The sequence below is a fragment of the Rhinichthys klamathensis genome, unplaced genomic scaffold (assembly GCF_029890125.1).
Source record: "Rhinichthys klamathensis goyatoka isolate OS25496 unplaced genomic scaffold, OSU_Roscu_1.1 h1tg000131l_1, whole genome shotgun sequence".
Taxonomy (NCBI): Eukaryota; Metazoa; Chordata; class Actinopteri; order Cypriniformes; family Leuciscidae; genus Rhinichthys; species Rhinichthys klamathensis.
The window spans coordinates 490,401-514,047 of NW_026606666.1; the positions used below are offsets into that span (position 1 = coordinate 490,401).

General features: G+C 37.0%; 1 protein-coding gene across 1 annotated transcript; it reads right to left on the reverse strand.

Moving 5' to 3' along the window:
• Positions 1–2,019: 2,019 nt before the first annotated feature.
• On the reverse strand, positions 2,020–23,573 carry acadl (acyl-CoA dehydrogenase long chain). Its single transcript, XM_056256702.1, has 11 exons — positions 23,408–23,573; positions 22,329–22,505; positions 22,078–22,215; positions 20,744–20,908; positions 20,515–20,581; positions 12,748–12,912; positions 12,520–12,621; positions 11,994–12,107; positions 7,754–7,881; positions 3,964–4,050; positions 2,020–2,503 (listed from the first exon to the last, which is right to left on the reverse strand). Exons 1-11 carry the CDS (start codon positions 23,497–23,499, stop codon positions 2,410–2,412), a joined length of 1,329 nt encoding a protein of 442 aa, XP_056112677.1. The 5' UTR covers positions 23,500–23,573; the 3' UTR covers positions 2,020–2,409.
• Between the last annotated feature and the right edge of the window lie 74 nt (positions 23,574–23,647).

Genomic DNA, 23,647 nt, shown 5'->3' on the forward strand with positions numbered 1-23,647 from the left:
TCGGAGTGGCTACAGAAAAAAAAGAGACTGAAACCGGACCCATGCGAAAACAAGGATACATATCGGAAGGACATTACATGATGTAGTCACGCAATGCTGACGTTGTTAACATTAACAATTTGAGAACAAAGTATAATTTGCACGGTTTTGCGTGATATGATAACTTATAAGCGATTGTTAGATTTAATCAGCGCGATTTACTCATAGACTGTAAAAAATGGATTTACTGCAATGTCAGAACCAGGACAAAGGTGGATGTTTCTTACTAGTTCAGATGACATTTTCCGGTGAAAATTATGATGTTGGTCATACTTCCAAAAAGAATAATCTGTGATTCTGAATACACTCCACACCGGCGTGGTGATTGACAGCTCACTCTCCTCAAACACTGTGTTCATCCGCGCTGTGCCCTGTCGAGAGGGTGTTGAACTACAACTCACTTAAAGTTGATAATTCCGCGAATGATTGCAATTGCAGATTTCGAACAGAGATGGCGACAAAGAGGGAAAACGCCGTACTGCAGCTTTAATGATATCATCACAAAGTTTTCTAAATTGTGGTCATAAAAAAATTAGGGTGTTTTAGTTGTAGTTTATTTATATGTTCTTGCACAAATGTGTTAGTTTGTGTTATTCTGTCACTTTATTTTTGCTAAAAAGATTTTACACCATGCTTGAACAAAAGATTGTCTTAACTTATCCAACTCGTCATGAAACGGAAGTTGCAATCGTTTTTTCTTCCCTACATAGAAGCTTGTTTCTGCCACTGAATAAAACATTTAAAAGGTGTGACTTTTTAAGTAGTTGGTAATTACTAATTAGTAATTTTTAAGTAACCGGTATTTAATTGTGAGATATAAACTTGCAATTACGAGTTATAAAGTTTCAAATTGCGAAATGTAAACTTGCAATTCTGAGAAAGTAGGCTACATTTTCGCAAATCTGACTGTTTTTTTCCCCCTCAGAATTGCAAGATATAAACTCGCAATTGCGAGAAAATGTCAAAATTGTGAGGTGACTTCTTTCTCTAATAAAAGTATGAATTTTGAGATATAAATTCACAATCCTGACTTTTTTCTCGCAATTGCGAGTTTATATTGTGAAATTGTGTTTATTTTTTTACTTGCAATTCTCAGAATTGCAGGATGTAAACTCGTAATTGTGAAAAGGTCAGAATTGTGAGATTAAAAGACACAATTACCTTTCGTATTTTTAATTCCGTGGCGGAAACAAGCTTCCACATATAGCCGAGGCTTCTCGAACAAGAAAAAAATATAGCCTAAGGTGGGACTTGATTTTGTCAATGCTGCTTGATATTGCAAACTGGTAGGCCTATTTGATATCATATTATTTGAATTTATTATCGTAAAATCATAGTCACGCTAGTTTGTAGAGCAAATAGTTTTACTGTTTACTGCACTTTGTTATTCTTCTAGTCATTTACCGATAGCAGCTAAATAATCGGAAGTCTTGCGCATTCACAGAAAATAGGGTAGACAGATAATCCAGAGATTTACAAATGCTTTGCCAAGGACTTCAATCGATTCATTAAAAATGATCGCTTCACTAAAACGATTTGTTAGAGAATCATGACTTTGATCTTCTGACCGGCAGTCAAACTTGCTTTTGAAAGTCGATTTTCTCTCCTCTGTCTAATCTATAGTTGCTCTGAACTTCCATAGCATGTCTCTATATTTGAATATCTTTGAATAAAAGGAAAACTGCTCTAGAATTATACCCAAGACAGAAAGAGGGCGGGATGGAGAAAGAGTTGAACACTCTGGTTTTAATCTCTTTATAACACCCACCAACTAACTCTCACAGACCACCCACCTCTGCTCCATGACTCACTGTGAACACGCCAGCCAGCCAGAGACTCATAAAACACACACACTTACACAGGCTCTCTTTGTTTACACGAATCATAACAGTGCATGATTAAAATTCATTGTTTTTAGTTTCCTGAAGGTGTATTTGAAAAAGAAGAGAATCACATTGTGGGATAAAAGAACAGAAGAGCCATCTTTAGAAAAGATTTATAAAGATTAAGTAGTACAAAAGAGATAGTATTCACATATCAAACAAGCAAATCTCTTCAAAATATCTGAACTAAAAAACAGTTTTACTGTTCTTAAGTGGTGCAAATTGTTCAACTGGAAGGCAAATGTATCTTAAATTATCTATACATGCAGCATAGAGTCACAAACAGAAGAGACATTCTCTCTGGGGACAACACTATATGATATCAACAGTCTGTCACATGACATTAACATTAACATAACACTATGTGTTGAATCACTCATGAGATCTTTTTTTTTTCTAAATCAACAATCCATGAAGCTCCTGCTACAGTCATAGGAGGCATTAGAGGCACCAAATCAAACTCTCTCCTTGTTCATTTTTCCTATATTTATTTTTTGCTAACAATGTTGCGTGAGATGAGTTCTTTCATGATCTCATTGGTTCCTCCATAGATGGGTTGAACTCTGGAGTCTGCAAAAGCCCTGAAAGAGAGAACATGAGACAGTCATTAAAACGTTTTTGCTGCCTTTTATGTATGGGTCAAGAAACATAGTCTGGCTGGGTGAATCTCAAGAATTTCCAGGTCAAATTTCACCTCAAGAACAAAGGAAAAAATAAATACATGATTTTAATTGAAGCTTATTTTTAAGACCATAAAGATATTTCACATTGTGACATTTTCATGGCAAGCACATTTCCTCCTCAAATTTTCATTATTATAATGGGGGAATTCTCATTCCCGTAATTCATCAAGACATTTTTTTTATTTTGCAATTATTAATAATGATTCTAATGTATGGTGAATACAGGTTGATTGGGAAACTTTAAAGTCATCCCAATAGCAAAAAGTGTCCCAATAACCCTGAATAATACAATGCTTTCTAAAATGTAAATCAACATAAGGAATACTGCAAATTTCTACAAATACTTATATACAATATAAATAATATATAATTTATCTTACATTAAACTAACAAACACCAGAAATGTACTCCAACAAAAAATAAGAAAATGTGCCTAATTGTCATGAAGTCAAAACTCTTAATGATCCACTGAATTTTTATTTATTTTTTCATCTTAGGGAGAGATATGTAATTTAATATCTAAAATATATTGAAATCAAAATTGTATTCAAAATTGAGCCTTTACTAAATACTAGCAGGTTTTTAAATATATATATGAATATCCCGGGAGATTCTGAAAGAGGCATTTCACACCTACACAGGGTACAACTGCAGCCAGCAAAATATACAAATATCCACTAGGCTGATTTCTGATTAGTCACTCTTGATAACTACATAGTCAAACTGTAGCTTCCATGGAAAGGCTATTTAAAAGCGTTTTCACAATGCAGAAAAGCAGTTTTGTATTAATGACAGTTCAAATGAACCCATTTAAAGAGTGTGACATGGTGTGACAGAGCAGAGCTGAGAGAAACACGCCCTCTGCTGGATATTAGAAAAAAAGAAAAAAAAAATCACTCTTCCTCATTAACTTTGAAACAGGAAGAATCATCGAGAAGACGTAACCCTCACATCTAGTTCTTTTTCATTTACTTCTTATATTTCTCTTTTTTATGACAGACCACAGACCTACCCTTTCGCCTAAAAACCCTTTCAATCGGAAACTTACATACAACAAATGAGGTTTCCGGGGTGGAACGGGGATGGGGAGTCGCAAGCTGGCGTATTTGGACATGTAAATAAGTAAAACTCACGTCCCTGCAGCTTGGACATTCAAATTTTTTTCTTTTGTGTTTAATAGAAGGAATTAATTTGGGTTAGGAACGACAAGAGGATGCATGATGACAGAATTTTCATTTGTGGGTAAACTATCCCTTCAACCAGTGTTTGCAATCACTGTCATCGAACAAACATTGCATTCTGGTTACAAGGGCAAAGTAGTGAAGTAGTGCTGATGTTACTCAGTGACTGTTACTCACTTGGCTATTGGATACTCCCACATGTAGCCCCATCCTCCGTGAAGCTGCAGGCATTGAGTGGCAACTCTATTCTGCAAATCTGTAGCCCTGAGGAGGGAAAAAGACACATTCACAATTAGTGTTTAACATAAAACAAATCCAAATTAGGGCTGCACGATATATCGTTTCAGCATCGGCATCGCGATTGCACATCCTGCAATGTGACTATCGTGGATGTGCAATGTCAAGTAACATTGACATTGACATAACACGGGATTGTAGTTGATAAGTTATCAATACGGACAAGGTCCCACGGTTCAGAATACATGTGATTTGCATATTATTATCATATTATGCCTTTTTATGAAGTCCTGATTTTGTTTTTGGGCTGTACTAGAATTTGTTTTCATGCTTGATTGTGATATTATTACAGCTCCTCTTTCCCCAGACTGTCTCGAACACGTCGTTTTCGATGAAGCCCCTTCTTCCGAAATGTATTGTGATTGGTTAGCTGGCCCAGTGTGTTGTGATTGGCACCACTTTCATAACCGCGAGTTCTTCTCTAGTGTAAATATTAAGGATGGCGTCTATTTCAAACATATTCGAGCCTGATTCAGACCCCGAAAATGTTAGCGAACAAGAGTGGTATGTTTTTTTTTTTTTTTTTTTCTTATAGATACATTGTTGTACACCATTTAATCATATTTGTCGGAAAACGATTACAAAATCATGGATAATTTTCCTAAGGGGCAGTGAACAGTCTTAAAAAAGCAAGAGCTTACAAAAGCTAAAGTAAACACTACATCAATAATGTAATGCTAGTTATCAAGCTAGCTGAGGCAAAGCTTTGCCCTTCGTTTACATCATAGCTATCATAGCAGTTACAAATAGCTTACAATTGGAACTGTTAATAGAAACCACCACTACAAATAATAAGACATACAAGTTGTGATCCATAAACAACAGATTCTCCCGGAAAAAATGGGAACAGCTACGTCTTTCTGAATAAGCTTTTGAGCGTAGCCTGCATACTACTCTGTCTGTCTGCTGTTCTACGTAAAATGTGCAGCACACAGACAAATGATGGGGTTATAATGTTCAGGAACAGTGTTAAAAATAAATTAACCATTAAGTTCGTCAGCCATTTTGTAGACCAAACGAGACGTTTTGTAGTAGTTCTTAAAAAGTGGATTCTGTTAAATAAAATATCTCCCTTTGGAGTGGACTTTGAGCTTTGTAACCTTGCAGATCTGTTTTATCCTCAAACAGCAACATTACACACTAAATAAAGTTGAAAAAGTGAAAAAACATAATAGGGCACCTTTAAGAAAAAGCGAGAGTGGAAGTTTATCATTTTCACATTTTTAAGTCCAGTTAGTTTAAACATTCAAGCGAGTTTAGTGTAAGAACACACGAAAGAGAACACACACACTGTTTACTGCGCACTAGGGCTGCAACAACTAATCGATAAAATCGATAATAATCGATTATGAAAATCGTTGTCAACGAATGTCATTATCGATTAGTTGGTCTGCTTACGTCACGGGGAGCGTTTGCTGGTGATTGGTTGAAACAGGCCAATCACGATGCTCTCTGTCTTACACGCGCTTCATGAGGCACACACGCAAGGTCTCTCTCCCTCCGTTGCTCTGCCGCGCGCTCGCGCTACAGGTTTGGAGCACAGTCTCTTCTGTCTCGCATGCGCGCTCTTGCTTGCGCGCTCAAATCCCGGGAGTTTGAAATGCGAGCCGCTATCAATATGCGGGTGACTTCCAGAACTTCCGGGAGACTTGGGATGGGATGTCTGTATTTTGCGTCTCGAGCATCAGGTTGCGCAATCAGTTCGCTCGCAACATAAGTGATGGATTAAAATAGTGCTACCGCAGAAATATTAAATTAAAACGGTCTTTACAAAGCGAAGCACTAAATATAAAGGCAGTTAATAACAGCAGCAGTAAATTACTGTTTTTTAGTCACTGTACTCAGTGGTTTTCAGCCAATGTTTGTGCACTAATGCATCATTTTTCCTCTTTTTAATCAAGCCTGTTAGCTTGCTGCGTACCTCCATTACGTTCTCTTTATATAGCATTTGTCTACTATTAAGTTTTAATTGTTTTTCAAACGTGATCTACTGCGGCTCTATGTTCACACGCTTGTTTTCAGTCTTTCTATATTTATTTTTACAAATTACCCTTATAATTCAATTAATTTTAAATAAAAATTAAATGAATTATATATTTGAGATGTTTTTACTTTATATCTTCACATCTGAACAACATTTTTTTTGAACAAAAATTGTGTTAAAACAATATGTTGGATATAATTCTTTTTTTTTTTTTACATTAATCATGGTTGTCAACTTGCCATCAGCAATTATCATTAAAAACAATGCAAATATTGATATTTGTAAAACTCAATGTGTGGCTTTTGCACTTTTTAAAGTACACTTTTACACATAAATATCCTAATTTAGGGTTTTAGGTAACACTTTATTTTACGGTGTCCTTGTTACATATGTTACATGTACTTAATGTAGTAATAACAGTAAATTATGCATAATTACATGCAACTAACCCTCAACCTAATCCTACCCTATTCCTATAGTAAGTACATGTAGTTACTTAATATTACTCTGTACTTAAATAATTACACTGTAACAAGGACACCTTAAAATAAAGTGTAACCGGGTTTTATTTAGTCATAATAAACAAAAAATCGAATTAAATTTTTTATCCGATTAATCGATTAATCGAAAAAAATAATCGTCCGATTAATCGATTAACAAAATAATCGTTAGTTGCAGCCCTACTGCGCACACACCAAATTCAGTTCTTTTTCCTGTCTTTTTGTGCTTGAAAGGACACACACGCAAAATTGTCAAAATCGCCATCTCAGCGAGTATCCTCGTAATTACATCCTAGAATGATTCATTCTTTCCAAATAGAGCCAGGGCTCCAGACTAAATTTTGCCTTGGTTGCACTGGTGCTACTAACTTTTTTATTTAGGTGCACCCAAATTTGTCACCTTTTTTAACGCCATAATTTCAAGGTCACCTTTTTATCACACTCCATATACATTCATATATATTATGTAAATGATTTTAAAAAAGAATAAGATGTAGGTGAATACTTTTTTAAGCACAATTATACTGTATATAAAAAATTAAAAAATTAAAATGTTTAAAGTGCTTCACTGAGCTGCCAAACTAAAAAAATTTAAGCAAAATAAAACATTTCAAAATAGAAATAAAGTAGAAAAAAAGTGCTTCCCTGAACTGATGGCTGAAGTAGCTCCATGTCTGGGCTGTTGTCGGAGCATTGACCGGGGAGAGTGTTGGGGGGAACAGGCCTACTTTTCTTAAAGAAAAAACTCCCCAAATCTGATTTGTTGCCTATATCCGATTTTTTTGATCGTCCATTTACAGGTTCTTTAAATTGTGACCCATATCCGATTCATGTGTTTACACTTGCAATACTATCTGAAACATTGCGCATGTTTAAAGGGGGTTCTTCTTGCACAGATGGACGAACGCGCAGAGAGAGAGATCTCAGGACTGGTGGGAACATACAACACGATCTCATGGAAGTGAGTATCTATAGCACGAGAAATTTATACGCCACAAATAGTTTTTGCGTGCATATGATACGCACTGTAAACGTGTGTATTAAAACGCCATTAAAACGCAGACGAAGCCTCATTTGCTGAAATAACGTTATTCGGGGAGTACAAAAGTTTTCGAAGCTTCGTTAAGCAGAGTTTCAAAAGTGCCAAACACAAGTGTTCAGTAGGTTTACTCAACAAGAGACTCACCAGTATTTGGCCATGGATGCTGTGCTAGAGTCCAGCTTCTTCTCACTGTGGAGCTGAAGGCAGCTGTCAACGAAAGCTCGACCTACACAGATGTCCGTCTTCAACTCAGCCAGTTTGTGCTGCACCACCTGAAAGACAGATAGACAATCACATATAGTTTTGATGATGATGATGATGATGAGCTGTTATTAGTGCAAACCTGATTTAGACCTCACTGATTCTACTCATCCATATGCACAAATGAACAACGTAATGGAGCTTATTTAATTTCTCCAAGCATCTGTCTCAAACTGCCGGCAGGATGGAGGGATACAGTTACAAAGTGAGAGTGTGGCCGTGACCTTACGTGAGGTTAAAAGCAGAGTAAACAAATGAGGAAACTAATTACAAGGATCTGGAACAGAAACTCAATACAACTGAAAGGGTTTTTTAAAGGGGTCATACCATGAAGAATCAAATTTTCCTTTATTGAGATAAGAGAGCTGATAATACTATGAAAATAGTCCAATCGTACTATACAAATAATTCCTAGAGTCTAACAGAAACATTAATTGAAACCAACTAAACTAAAAAGTCTCTCATTCTGAAATGGCTGGATTTCTATCATCAAACCCTATAACCATACACATTTACATGTCAATAAGGCCTATAAAGTGTTTGTGTTTTAATCTCTGTCTGCCCAAAGACGATGAGATAATGTATTGGAAGTAGGGCAGACACTAATCCCCAGAAGAACTAATGATAAGAGTAATGCGTGTTAAAGTTCACCAAATCTTTGCTCTTGCTGGTAATGTGTAGCACCTGCACCTTGTGACGGTGGTAATCATGAAATTAATCTATCACTCGTTACATAATTGCACACAATTACCCAACCATTTTACCATAAAATAAATGATTTATTTAAGTCTTATTGAACTCTTTTAGGTTTTTTGTTTCTCTAAAGCACTAGTACTTCAGTCAAAACAGAAATTATCCTCATACCAAAGTTTCCAAAAGTTAGAGCATGGCATTCACAAAATCATAATGAATATACATAATCATCTTGAGCAATCAACAAAGCATCTCATCAACCACTGCGATGTATGTATTAACAAAATTTCATCAGTTTTTAAACACTTCATGTAGTAAAGTCCACAAATAAAAATAATAAGCGGTTAGTTCAACTCACATAACATAAAAGAAATAACTAAATTCGTGTACCTCTTTTACTAGTTCATGAATGACCACAGAAATTTAGCATTCGTTAGTTGAGGTAAGTGTGTGTGTGTGTGTGTGTGTGTGTGATCTCCATTTGTAGCGTCTTTTTTGTAGGTTGAGGGCGAGTGAATAGTTTACTGTTCCACCAGTCGTACCTGGAGTAGGACGCACAGTATCTTGGCTTTGTGTCTCACAGTCCACAATGAAAAGAAGTAACTCACTCACAACCGCTGCCACGATCAGCTCCCGCTCAGCCAAGGCAATTCTGATAACGAGTGTCTTCCAGGAATAGCAACAATGACAATCCAGACCCTCTTTCACAGTGCAGCCAGCGAAATACTTAAAGGGGTCATATAATGGTACATGCACTTTTTCAAGTTGATTGTACTGAAATGTGTGTTGGCAGTGCCTGTACACAACCATCATATAATGATAAACATCTATCCAGTGTTTTTGTTTTAATCTCCTTATATGTTTTTCCCTGCCTCAAATCGAGCCGTTCGACCGTGTGACGTCACACGGTCGGACGCCCCTCCCTCGATTGTTGATTGACAGCAGCGTTTCTGATTGACAGTCCGCCATTGTTGATACACTGGAGCAGAATGGGGTCTAAGCCATTGTGGTGTTCTTTTCTTGGGTGTAATAACGAACACAGCAGTCATTTTGATGTTCCTAAATCCGAACCACTGAAGACACAGTGGCTGAGTTTTGTTTTCGAAGGGAATATTCCCCACGATCAACGTCCATGCTTTCATGTAGACGCGATTTGCGAATCTTTTCTCACCGGACTGCTTTATAAACGAGGATCAGTATAGGCCTATGTCATGAAAAAAATGAAGACCAGAAGTACATCTTTTAGTAGGGATACGGCTCTTCCGGTTAACTTTTTACAATGGTGGAGTCCGATAGATACCGCTGGACCAAATCCCTCCGCAACCTGCCTGAAGTCACATATGACGATGTGGTTCGGATGGTAAATGAAAACTCTCAAGTGGGAAAGCGTGAAAGCTGAGGTATGGCTGTCTACGTCGTGATGCAGAGCAACCCGGTACACTACAACAACAGCTGCGGGTAGCTCTAGCCGTTCACTAAGGTAAACGTTTCTATGGTAACAGCGAGTTGGACCAATCAGCAGACGTTGCTGCTACGCTTAGTATTGTGGGTAGTGTAGTTTTTTTTCATAAGATCGTGGATAAAACATGTTTTTCTTAAAACAAGGCTGATTTCATACGAACTTATAGCTTCAACAGGAGAAAAAACCTTCGTTTCACAACCTCATAGCTCGTGCCTTGTGGTCAGTCTACCTCGGATGGTTTAGACATTAGGGCTGATAATCTAAATCCTTATCGAGAAATACTGTTGACAGGAAGTTCTGTATCCCTACTCCGCGTTCCGGAAGCAGGAAGTGTGACATAGGCCTATAAAGCTGGTTTTGCTAAGAAGCTGCTCCTGAAAAAAGAATCGGTAACTATTCCTGTCCCTGCTGCACCTCCAGAAGAAGTGAGTGTAAAATTGTAATCACCTTTATATTAATCTTTGCAAATCGCTTGCACGCTTCACGATGAATGCGGCTAAGGTTTACACTCAGGGTACATTACGGCATGTTTTCTATGTACGACGTTCTCAACATAATTCATAATCCCACGTTTATAATGAACAACGCGTTATGGTTATTGTGTTATTACAAACTGAGTACGTATACATCAGTAAACACATAGCGTCCGTACATCTCAGTAAGTTACTCTAGTCTACCCTGCCAGTACACAAAGATAGATCAAAGTGACATTACGTTAACCAACCATTCAGAAACGTCCTGTTCGAGCCTTAATTGTAGAACTTCTTTGCGGCCGTCATCTTGTTCCGGGTCCGACTCCGGTTCAAATTGATACAGTTGCACAGATGTGTCCTCAGAGACTCCCGCTGCCATTCTTGTTACAAAATATACCCTCAACTGTTGTCAAGGCAACACTCCACGTGCGCTGTGTCAAAACGCCCGCAGAACAGAGGGGCGGAGTGAGCGAAGCTCATTATCATTTAAAGGCATATGCACTGAAACGGCGTGCTGAAAACAGAGCTGTTTTTGACCAGGTAAAATGAGTGTTTTCTTACAATACTAATGAGAATTTTTAATTAAAGTATATTACAAACTTTTTATTTAGACCCTGAAGAATCAAATTAACTTGTCTGAAAATGGCATTATATTATGACCCCTTTAAACACAGCAATCTTCAATCGAGTTCGTCCTTTTCGGCGGCATTGTAATGGAAACTCATAACCAATGTGTATTCAACTCACGCACAGCCCAAACACAGCTGATGGATGAGTGTCCTTCAGGAATCACGACAACGATAATCCCAACACTCTTCCGCAGTGCAGCCAGTGAAATGCTTAAAGACACGAGATTAACTCAGGCTTGTTAAAAACTCCAGCAGCTCGAATTCGTTCCAGTTCACATTCACTCTGTGTTTTTCAAACTTCCCCGCCTTAACCCCGTACACCTGTTGCTTAATTAATCCCGCTACATCCTTCCGTCTAACAGAACCTCTCCTAATTACCACATTGCATTTTGGTCAATGTAGTTCCTTATTTTCACCACAAACTCTGCAGATCTATCTGAAGTTTCTTTTAAGTTTATTCCCTGGTCATTTCAGTCTAATCTTAATATGTTGCTTTCTTATGCAACATATTTCATAGCAGATTGTTTTTGAATCTGTCAATGAGGCTATATAAAAGAATGGAACAAGTCAAAACTATATTAGACTCGAGAGTGCTGTATCTCAGTTCACATGTGAAGTGGGAACATAGGCCCCATTTACACCTGGTATTAAGATGCATTTTGCTTAATCGGATTACAAGTAGATGAGTGAGACACATTCCCTTTTACATCTGGTGTATTATAATGATTGTTTAAATACTAATAACATGGACATTTCTTGTCTGTTCCCCTTCCCTCAAATACAGTAATTGAAAAAAATTTAATAAAATAATAAAAAACAGTTGTATGACCCCTTTAAAAAATAAAGAAGACCCCTTTAATATTTACCTGCAGGTCAGCGATGGTCTTGCCAAATGCCTTCCGCTGCATTACATAGTTCCTTGTCTCTTCAAACATGAATTCACAGCTGGCAAGGCCCATGGATGCTATAAGAAGGCGTTCCTGCAAAATGAAAGAGAAGGTAAAAATGACTGAAATCTCTCCCTATTCCCATTACATAATGGTGTGTCAGCCTATTTATAGAACTGTTCAAATTGCAGTATCTTATTCCCTTCATATTTTGATATATTCTACTGACAATGCAATCCATGTACAAAAGATCAGATGCAATATGTGAGGGGGAATTGGTTGGGTGCTGAAGTTAAAAGAAGGGGGAGATCAACTCTAATAATACAAATAATACTCAATACTATTTAAATTCTTCTACAAAAGCACACAGTGCTTATAAACACTACTTACAGTATTACGGCATTATACAGAGGTCAGAAGAAACAAAAATATAATTTAAACTTCTGAAGGCAGTCAGTTTCCGTCAGAGCTAGAAAGTAGAAGATTTGTGCTCTCACTGTTATACCTGTGGCAGCTCATTCATCAGATAATAAAATCCTTTATTGACCTGACCCAACAAAGCTTCAGCGGGCAAACGCACATCCTCAAAAAACAGCTCAGCTGTATCCTGCACAGAAACAAAGACCCAATATATTTATAATGTTTCAATAAATTCTATTCACTCTTAAACAAGATAGCAAATCATATGCATTTAAAACAGTTGTTATTTATATAAAAAGGATTCAGGAGGCACCTGAGCTTTGAGCCCGAGCTTCTCCAGCTTGCGGCCCTTTTGGAAGCCCTTAGTGCCACCATCAACCAGGAACAGACTGATTCCATGAGCTGCTGTCTTCGCTTCACGGTTAGTCACGGCAACTACAATCACTACATCACTCATCCAGCCATTTGTGATGAACACCTGAAAAGAAAGTGACAGAAATAGAAGACAAAACCTGATGGAAAATTCAAGAATATTCATAACAGCCTACCAACTAATCTGCAAAATAGTCACTCTGCACTCTCTCAACTTAATATAAAATTTAATAAAATATAAAAAAGCAGTAATTCACCTAAAAAAAATTAATACGAGAGAACTCAAACCTTTCGCGTTAGTCTATGAACAGTTTTTATTGAAAACAGAGATGAAAACATCAGCACAAGACAGAACATCAGAGTGCATAGACAGACCAATGCCTATTTCATCATCACCCCTTTTGGCCACCCACTGGTGCATGTTAGTGTAGGAAGAGAGACCACTTGGAATAAAAATAGATTTAGATAGTTAAATATAGTTCAAATAGTTCTTAGTTGTGGAAGAACGTCTCGGTTACATATGTAACCCTCGTTCCCTGAAGAGGGAACGGAGACGTTTCATCGGAAGTGAAACAACGAATTGGAAATCTCACTAGAGAGACCAATCTACTTCGAGTGTAACCAAACAAGCCAATGCACATGCGAGATTTGCGTCTGCCATTCCACCCCGCAGCACGGGTATAAATAAGCAGCAGGTGCATCGAATATTCAGGTTTTCCCTGAGGAGCCGAGCTGGTGACCCGGCCGCCCAGGAAAGCAGGTCCTCCTCAGAGGAATGCGCCACGGAGGGGCTGCCGCGAGAAATTAGAGTTTTGGGAACCAGGTCAAAATTTGGCCAATAGGGTGCCACTAACAAGACCTAGGGGTGTGCCGGTTTCAGAATTGGTGATGACGGTTATGACGCGAGTCAAATGTGACGGTTCGTAACATAACCGTCGTCGTGGTTTTGATACATTTCCATTAAATGTATCACACAGTAAACAAATCCTTAACAAACAAAACAAACAAACAAACGTGGCAATGAACGTGCTTTGTTTTAAATAAATCACACACAGTAAACAAAACCTTAACGAAAAAACTTTGGAATGAACTTTGCAATTTGGACGCGCAAACTGCGTGCCGGTGCGGTGAGACGTGCATGCTCGGGCAGATTCGGCTTGAAGTCGGTCATCCTCGGACGCGCCGCCGCGCGCACTGTTACAAAAAAAGCCGTGCACACAGCCAAGCAAAATGGGGTCTTGCCGGTCTTGCGCACCGAACGCGTCATTTTTGCCGCGCGCACCTTCGCGATCGTGCGGACGCGTCGAGTATAAACAAGGCTTTACTCCGTGTCAGCGCGCGCTCTGATCGGTAAAGTACAGACAGACCTCTCCCGAATCATCTCCAGCAGTAGCAGCCTCCGTTTCCCTTAAGCTGATATTAGTATTTAAACATACTCTATGATAAAAAATGTTTGTAAAAAATATTTTAATAGCACGGTTTTGGCGGTTATAGAGTTCTAATGACGGTGTTCAACTATAACCGTCGGTCTCACGGTTATATAATAACCGTCACACCCCTAACAAGACCTGCTCCTCATCCTCCCTGACATTGCACAGTCTCTGTGCGAGAAGGCTCACGCATATTTGCGAAGCTGTGTACCAGTGCATCCGTGCCAAGTGTCCCCTAGGTCAGGGAGTAAAACAGCTGGCAATGAGACGTTTCTGGAGAGGCAAACTCCGAAACGTCTCCAGATCAGCTGGACCACCTTGGGATGGAGTCTCCACTCTCTCGGAAGCGCAGGCTGTCGTAAGAGCTTGTCGGCTGCACGACTGAGTAGCCTCTCGCTGCATCCTGCGGTGGACATCCAACCCAACCACATCCAAGTGTGACGTCAGAAGCCACCACGCCCATGCCCAAATTGGACGCATTCTCATTAACATTTAAAAACAGGAAGAAGCATCGAGAAGAGAAGACTAGAAGACGAAGGTAACTGCGAAACAAAATGCACAAAACACACTTGCGGTTTTAGTATTTTAGTAAACACTGTTCAACATAATACGGATGAGTTGTATGAGAATGAGATGTTACCTGTTGAAAGCAGCTCTTATCACTTTAATAATAGTTTGTAATGAGGTCAGTGCGGTGCGGCTAATCACTTGACTAGCATTGTCAAAATATCGATGTAATTCGAATCAATAAGGTTTGATGATGTTGTTTTAGAGCTATGATTTATCTTCAACTTACATATTTGGTCATTTAACTCCCCTGTAATGTCTCAACTGAGTTGTGTGTTACATTTGGCTGAGTGAATTTCGTATCAGTAACTACGTTAGATTCTCAACTGAGAATTTTGTTTTGTATACTATTACTATTATACTATACCAACTAACTGCATTATTATATCACCAATGTCATGTTGTTATTTGGATTAAGGGTAAATATGAAAAATATATTATTTCAGTGCTTATGTGTGACGTTACATCCTGTAAATCTTATTCTGCTTGTAAAGAATATGAGATTTGATTGTCACTCTGTCAGTTGTAAATACTCCATATTGAAAAAGTTTGAAGTTGTTCTGTCATTGCTTATATGCAAAGAAGTTATACATGTTTAGATAATGTAATGTGATGATAAACTGTTGTAATATGAATAAGTTTTATTATTGATTCATAGTAAATACAGTGACAGCAAGCCAGCCATCACATCAGCAGACTTTCCGAACTATATTATACTTCTTTTCAGGAGTACTACAATTGTGAAAGCAAGTGATTGTTTGCCATGTCGGTAAGTAAAAATAAACTTTGGTTTGTATCCTAATCAAGTTAGCGTACTGTTAACTGTCGGGCCAAAGGTTCGTCTGAATTGGAATTAACAACTTAACGATAGCTAGGTTAACCCTTGTGTTATGTTGCGGGTCAATTTGACCCGTTTCGATTTTCAAGTTGTTGGAAATACTGGTTAACCTTTGTTTTTTTTCTTGATATTTTGTGACTTTTTCTCATTTATCATGATGAACATGCATGCAAAGTTTCAACATGCTGATGTGTTTTGACATATACAAACAAAATTACTGTTACGTTTGTGATGTTCGCGGGTCAATTTGACCCTCATAGACAGCCATTCAAAAGCAACTGTAGGCTACAGACACAAAATAAAAACATTTATTTTCTGTATGTCAGGGCACTTCAACTCCAGTTCTAACGTGCAAGTGCATCTAAAAGTGCTCTAACCCTAACCAAACACACTTGAAAAAGATAAAATCACAGTGTTCAGAATTATTTGCAAATTACAGATGAAAATCTTTGTCAGACACAGATAGTAAAATAAGCTCTCATTTCAATATTCAAAATATCTAAAATACCTAGCTTTTAACCAAAACTTTTATGTAGGATTTTCAAAGGCAGCTTCACAGAGCCAAAAAATAAATAAATAAACATTTATTTGATGTATGTTTTTGTTATGTTTGGTTTCTCACTTCCCAGTGAGTGAATAATGAAACTAGGAAAATAGGTCTTAGGAAACTAGGGAAAGTTAACTTAGGAAAATGAAAAATTTTCATTATACAGCTATTTGTTTTTGTTCAGTTACGATGTTCAAAGCATAAAATGTAAAAAAAAAAGAAAAGAAAAAAAGGAAAAAACATTATATGCAAAAAAAAATCAGTATACTGTTTATTTTCCAATTTTGTCAAAACAAAACTGTTTTAAAAAATGTTTTAAAAACATTTTCATAAATCATATTTTCAGATATAATGTTTTTGTAATGTTTGACAAATGTTGATACTAAAAGTTTACAGTTTGTATCTAAATCTTTGTTGTTTTTCATAGTGTGATTTTTGAGGAATTGTATTGAATCCAATTAGGGTCAATTTGACCCGGTCCATAAGGGGAGTACACAGAATTCGAACAGAACACAAGGGTTAAAACGTTTTGGTCTGATCACTTATCACTTACAACCCTAACTTATCACTTCAAAGTAACTTGGTTGAGCAACCGAATCATTTCACTACATCTTACTTGATAACTCTGTGTATGTGCCAAATTATCTATCTATTCTAGATTAATGGAAAGATCACATAATTATTGTCATTGTCATGTTTTACAGCATCCTACACATTTTCAGTTCAAGCCTGATGCAGATCAATTCTGCCTGGATGGGTGGTTCGAATGTCCCTGCTGCAGTTTTATGACTAAAGAGAAATTCTCATTTTCTATTCATCCATTGCAGGTCAGAGTAGATTATTAATTATTTTTGCACAATGCCCAGTGCACCCTTTTGTTACTGATATTTCTGTTAACACAACAGTGACTGTTCTCTGAAAACTATTTCAGTGAAGTGGAACATTTTAACCGACAAATTGACAAACAATTGAGGAAAGAAGGGAGACCATTCAATTGATAGGTGTTGCTCTTACATTTACACATTTGGAGTTTGGAATTAGACGTCAGTAACATGAATATTCTATTTGACTTTCTCTCTCTACAACTCCAACATTTCTTAAGTGTTAAATCAGAAATAGACATTTGTTTAACATGTTCAACTGAAATATATATTTCTCTCTCTCTCTCTCTCTCTCTCTCTCTCTCTCTCTCTCTCTCTCTCTCTCTCTCTCTCTCTCTCTCTCTCTCTCTCTCTCTCTCTCTCTCTCTCTCTCTCTCTCTCTCTCTCTCTCTCTCTCTCTCTCTCTCTCTCTCTCTCTCTCTCTCTCTCAGAGTTGAAGCCATTCTTGCAGCAACTGGTGGAAAAGGGGATCTTTTTGGTGCTTTTGTTCTAGCACAAATAATTTTGTTCTTTCATATAATATAAATAAATACATGTGTATATATAAATAAATTCATGCTTGAATCATTCTCGAGTTTTGCCTTCTGATATCTGGCCATATCATTTAGTGACTGCATATGCTGATTCCATCGTTATTTTACCTGATAATGAGCAAATTAGTTAAACTTAAGGAGGTTTAACAATATACAGTATAATTCAAGAAACTAAGACTCACTCAACTTTTTCAGTTGTTTAAGGATTGATATACATTTTTTATTTGTTTTGTGTAAATTAAATTTTTTCAAAATGCCTCTGATACATTTTGAATAAAAAAAACACATTTTATAAAAATACTCCTGAGATTAAGTGTCTTTCGAACTATGTATGCACAAACTAAAAAACTAGGGTCCTGTAACCGGGGTCCTAAAGCTGCAGCCTTTCGATTGTGCAGGAATATACTATTGATTTTAAGTAGTATAGTGAATGTGTTGCTATGAACAACTGTGACATTGGTTATTTTAACAAAAAGTTATCACACTTGCATAGATGGGTCATTTTAGACCCATGTGATGTATTAACTTGATGTATTAACACAAAATATTAAATAAAAAATTAATTTGTGACCAAGATATTTTGAACTATGATGATATTTTGATATGTTAAACTCATAAAACCTGTACAGAAGGTGAAGCGAGAAATTAACTGTTTTTTATGTATTAGAATATTGTGCAAAAGTTCATTTATTTCAGTAATTCAACATAGCTGTAAGCCATAATCATCAAATTTATAACACATAAAGGCTTGAAATATCTCACTTTGCATGTAATGAGTCTATATTATATATTAGTATCACCTTTTAGTTGAATTACTGAAATAAATGAACTTTTGCACGATATTCAAATTTTTCAAGTTTCACCATATTGGTTCTTTAAGGTTTACATAAATTCCATTCTGCTGTTTTATTATTTGATTTCAACGTCATTTGCTATAACAGGCATTAACTAATAAGTGAATTCTTAATTTGGTTGTAAAAATGCAATATTTCTATAACCACATAGAAAGAAATGTAAAAAAAGTTTACATTTATTTTTTTTATTTAGAAGGGGTAACTATAAGTGCAGTTTGGATCCCATATAATTAAGAAAGTGACAAAAACTCGTTTTAGTTTAAGTATAGATGCTCCCTTATACGTTTATAATAGCAAAACCATGATTATTTATTACCATTTGTGTAACAGAAATACAAGAGAAATACAAAAATATCGTTTTAAGGTACATTGTTTACTTGTACTACCATGTCATTAACTTACAAAACCAGTGAGCAATGCTCACTGTTAAGGGAGTGATTGTGATTTAGACCATTCCAAGCCTGCCAAAGCGTCACAATTTAACTGCACCAATAATAGCGTCACACTTCTATACAAATAACCTCATCTTTAAATCGAGTCACGTGCCGTATTTGGACATGGGCGAGGCTTCCGACGTCACATTTGGATGGGCGTGGCTTCTGACGTCACACTTGGATGTGGGCCGGGTTGGATATCCACCGCAGGATGCAGCGAGCTGTACTTGGCACGACTGATCACGGCCAGAATGTGAATGGCACGAAGCGACCTCAGGTGCTTCTGACTATATAGGAGGAGATGGTGGGCGAGTTGCGACATTCGACGAGAGTGTATACCACCTTGGCGGTTAATGTACGCAGCGGTCGCAGTGTTGTCTGTATGGACCAATACGTGTTTGCCCTGTAGCAGCCCTTTTAGGTGGCCCAGTGCAAGACGTACTGCTAGCAACTTGAGGCAGTTGATGTGCAAATGCAGTTAGGGACCCGTCCAAATCCCTGAGACTGCATGCCCGTTGTACATGGCTCCCCAGCCAGTGGTAGAGGAATCCATGGATACAATAGCATGCCTCATATGAAGCAAACCGAGCGGTGTTACTGCAGCTGCCATATGCCCTAGGAGCTTCTGAAATAACGTCAGTGGGGCCGCTGTCCTGCCTTTGAACCAATTCAAGCAGTTCAACACTGACCGAACACGTTCCTCTGTAAGGCATGCCACCTGGTTGACAGAGTCCAGCTCCATACCGAGAAAAGAGATCCTCTGCACAGGGGAGAGTTTGCCCTTTTTCCAGTTGACCCAAAGTCCCAAATGGCTGAGGTGACTGAACACCATGTCCATGTTCCACCTTGTTGAACACCATGTCCCTGTTACAGGACACCTTAAGACTGATAAAAGTTTTACGACCCAAAGGAATGTGCAGGGAATTGTGCCTTAATACTTGCTGAGAAGGAGAAATGAACCCTTTTAATCCTATATATTCTATATATATATAACCATGTGATAAATGTATTAACATGTATCTAATATTCCATCTCATGATAAGGGTACACCTGAAGGTACACGTCAGGTAACATAAGAAATGTTATAAGAAATGTTACCTGAGCACCAACTCAGCATATTAGAATGATTTCTGAAGGATCATGTGACACTGTAGACTGTAGTAGTGACGCTGAAAATTTAGCTTTGCATCACATCACAATATATATTTAAATAGAAAACAGTTCTTTTAATTTGTAATCACATTTGCAATATTACTGTTTTTACTGTATTTTTGGTCAAATAAATGCAGCCTTGGTGAGCATAAGATTCTTCTTTTTTAAAACATAAAAAAAATATGTTTCCAAACTTTTGACAGGTACTGTATTTCTATTCTAGTTTGCTTTATAAACATTTGATTGTTGATCATTCTTTTTTTAATTCTATTCTAACATTTAAATTTTCTATTATAAACTATTTTTGTATTATTTTAATTGCTTGTGTTTTGTGTCAATCACTTGATTACACTTGTCAATGACTTGCATTGGATTAGTTTGAAAGATGCTATATAAATTATGATTGATTGATTGATTGATTGATTGATTGATTGATTGATTCAATCTTTGCATCACTTGCCATTGTTCATACCTTGCTTCCATTAAGAATCCAGTCGGTTCCATCTTTTTTTGCAAACGTCTTCACTCCTTGAAGGTCACTTCATAGAGAAAATAGAAGATGTGAACCGGGACGACTCAGTGAACAAAAGAATATATCACAATATGTCTTTGTATCTTTAAAAGTCAAGTTCATTTGTTCACACATCCAAGGAACTAAAGTGCCATTTATTCTTTAATGCCATGCCTGCACTGAATCCCACCTGCCAGCTCCAGGTTCTGTCATAGCGATGGCCCCAATGCATTTCCCAGCAGTCATCTGTGGAATATAGCGCTCGATCTGAGCCTTAGAGCCATAGTGACTGATATAAGGCATTACAATCTCAGAGTGGAGAGAGAACCCAGGACCACTGCAGTTACAGTACATTCTACAACACAAACAGAGCCAGAACACCTGCTACATTACAACACACAAAGACAAAGGAAAAACTCAATACAATCAGGGTGGTGCACCATTCAGAAGCGAATTGCATTTTAAAATTCCAGGCCTGAATTTTAATTGAGGCAGCATGAAGGACACACAATTGCAATGCAAGTTTTACTTTAAAGGAAGTAGAGTTACAATGGAATCATTAAAAACATAACATATGACTGCTGTACGTATAAATCATATAATTTCCAAAAACATATCCTGCCGATTACATGCATTTCAAGAAACATTAGATGGTATTCATATCAATAATCAATGCTTGGAAATGTCACCTGTACAAATATATTTTAATATAGATTTAAAAGAATGATATTTAATAAATAAACTTTCATTTATGTCAGCATCTAATAATCAATATTCATATTCCTATATGTCCATATTCCTAATATATCTATTACATTTTCTTTCGTTATTATTTTAAGTTTCCGGAATATAATATTTAGGACATTTTGTGGTGTTTGTTTTGTTTTGTGGGGGCAAATTTAAAATTTGTATTGATAACTGGTAATTATTTTGACTTTTCTTTATTTTAAAAAAACAAAACAAAACAAAACACTTAATATTTATTTATTTTGTGTGCTAATTTGAAGACAAAGAGACATGAATCTTAGATTTATTATCAAGCAAAAAAAATAAAATTCCCCTTCCCACGCCCAAAACAAGGCATCTGTGGATGAGAGAACGTTGTCCTGCACCACTTCACAGATGATAAGTGGAAGGAAGGAGAATTTTAGAAAGATATTTATGAATGTCTTAAAAGGTAAAGAACTATAGCCAAGTCTATTTTAAGGTGTTCATTCGATTCCCAGAATGCAGCATGCGGAGCTCCAGCATGGGAGCTCGTTCTGTGCATCAAACATCATTATACCATTTCTATGGCATTGCACATGTGTTCTGGTTTCGGATTTGGGCAGTTCATTCCGAATGACGTGGTTATATGTGACTTGTTTTATTCGGACTGGGCTACTAGTCTGATTACAAACAGATTATTAAGGTCCATATAACAACTGTTTACACATTTTAAAATTAAGAATTTTTCCCAATCTACTGTAGGGTCAGACAGGTAGGGGAAGTGTTACTGTGACAGGTGAGGGCAGGGTTACTCACTGCTCCTCCCACACGATATTAGCCGACAGGAGGTCTCCTCCGATTCCTCCATGCTCCTCAGGTGTATATATTCCCAGCAATCCGTGTTCTCCAGCCTTTTCCCAAACCTCTCTGCTGACCTCACCAGCCTTCTCCCATCTATAAGCAAGCACATGCACATACATTTAAGACTGTACCACATTTTCATCCTGTATCTATTACATCTCACAATCAGGATGAGATGGTTCGAGAAAGACAAACTGGTGACTTACTGTGTGTGATATGGAACAACTTCCTCTTGAAAGAAGCGCCGCACATTCTGACGGAACAGGTCGTGTTCCTCAGAGAAGATCCGTCTGGTGCCGATGTCCATCAGGGTCTTGGCAATGGATGTTTCAGGTCGAAAAGGTGCTGCAGTTTCCCCATGCTGGAGCTCCGCATGCTGCATTCTGGGAATCAAATTAACACCTTAAAATAGACTTGGCTATAGTTCTTTAAATATTAGAAATATATTACATATTATAAATATATTTTTTCCTCTGATTTAATATTCAACCACATTTGCATACTATTGCATTTATGTGGCACAACGGTCCATATACAGAAAAGCATGATAATACTACTTTTGGTACTTTTTTGTAAGTGTAATATTCCTCAAAACGTTCTATTAATTTGCATTCTAATTTCATTCGTAGGAAACACCAGTGCCATTTGAAAATGCACATATTAACACTGATTAACCCGTTTTGTTTGACAAAAAAGCTATTTCTAACAATTCAGGATGTGACGTTAACCAAACCACCATGAGGTGATTTACTTTTGACCCCTTTCCATAATTCTATTTAAAGCTATACTTTATGTTTCATTATGATAACATAAACTCAACATGTCTGATGAAAGTGGTGCCCCAAGTAATATTGAAAACTACTGCAAATACATAATTTAGGGGAAAATGGATCGGTACAGATTATTTTCTGAACTGTAGAAGATTAGTCATTTTAACAGGGAAGAAAAAAATACTGTTATTTGGTCAACTATGTTGACTTACCATATAAAATAAAGATTATACTATATTTTACCAGACAATATATATTGTTTTAGAGGTACAGTACTGATTTAAGCTTATTTTATTTACAGTAAAGTTATAGTACAACACCTACCTATTTTATTAATAAATGTATTACGGTTTTGATTACAAGTAAAACAATTTTTTATTTTTTTTTACTATTTGTCTGTGTGAATTTTTAATTAATGTAGCCTATCACAGAATTTCTCTGAAGATAAAACATCAAAGAAAATGAAATTTATATGGAGAAACTGTTAACTGAGACCAATAAAGAAAATGACTCACCTAGACATAGTCACGGCAAAAGCCTGTTTACTCCGCAAATAAACATTTTTAGTCGCAGGAGAAAAACTCCTTATTGTCTTAAGTGCAAACATACTGATAGTGGAGGTGATCGACTCGAATGCTGCAGCTAAATTTTTGACAGGTCGAAAACTGTCCGTGAACTTTACTCTAGTTACTGAAAATCACTTCCGTCTAAAACAATACATGAAGGCAACATGTCAAAATAAGAGTCTGATCACA

Coding starts and splice junctions, on each gene's coding strand:
- acadl (XM_056256702.1), bottom strand. CDS start 23,499: ATGTTTGCACTTAAGACAATAAGGAGTTTTTCTCCTGCGACTAAAAAT. Junction 22,506..23,407: donor TTTGCCGTGACTATGTCTAG/GTGAGTCATTTT, acceptor TTTGATTCCCAG/AATGCAGCATGCGGAGCTCC. Junction 12,913..20,514: donor GGATTCTTAATGGAAGCAAG/GTATGAACAATG, acceptor CTTTCTTTTCAG/GTGTTCATCACAAATGGCTG.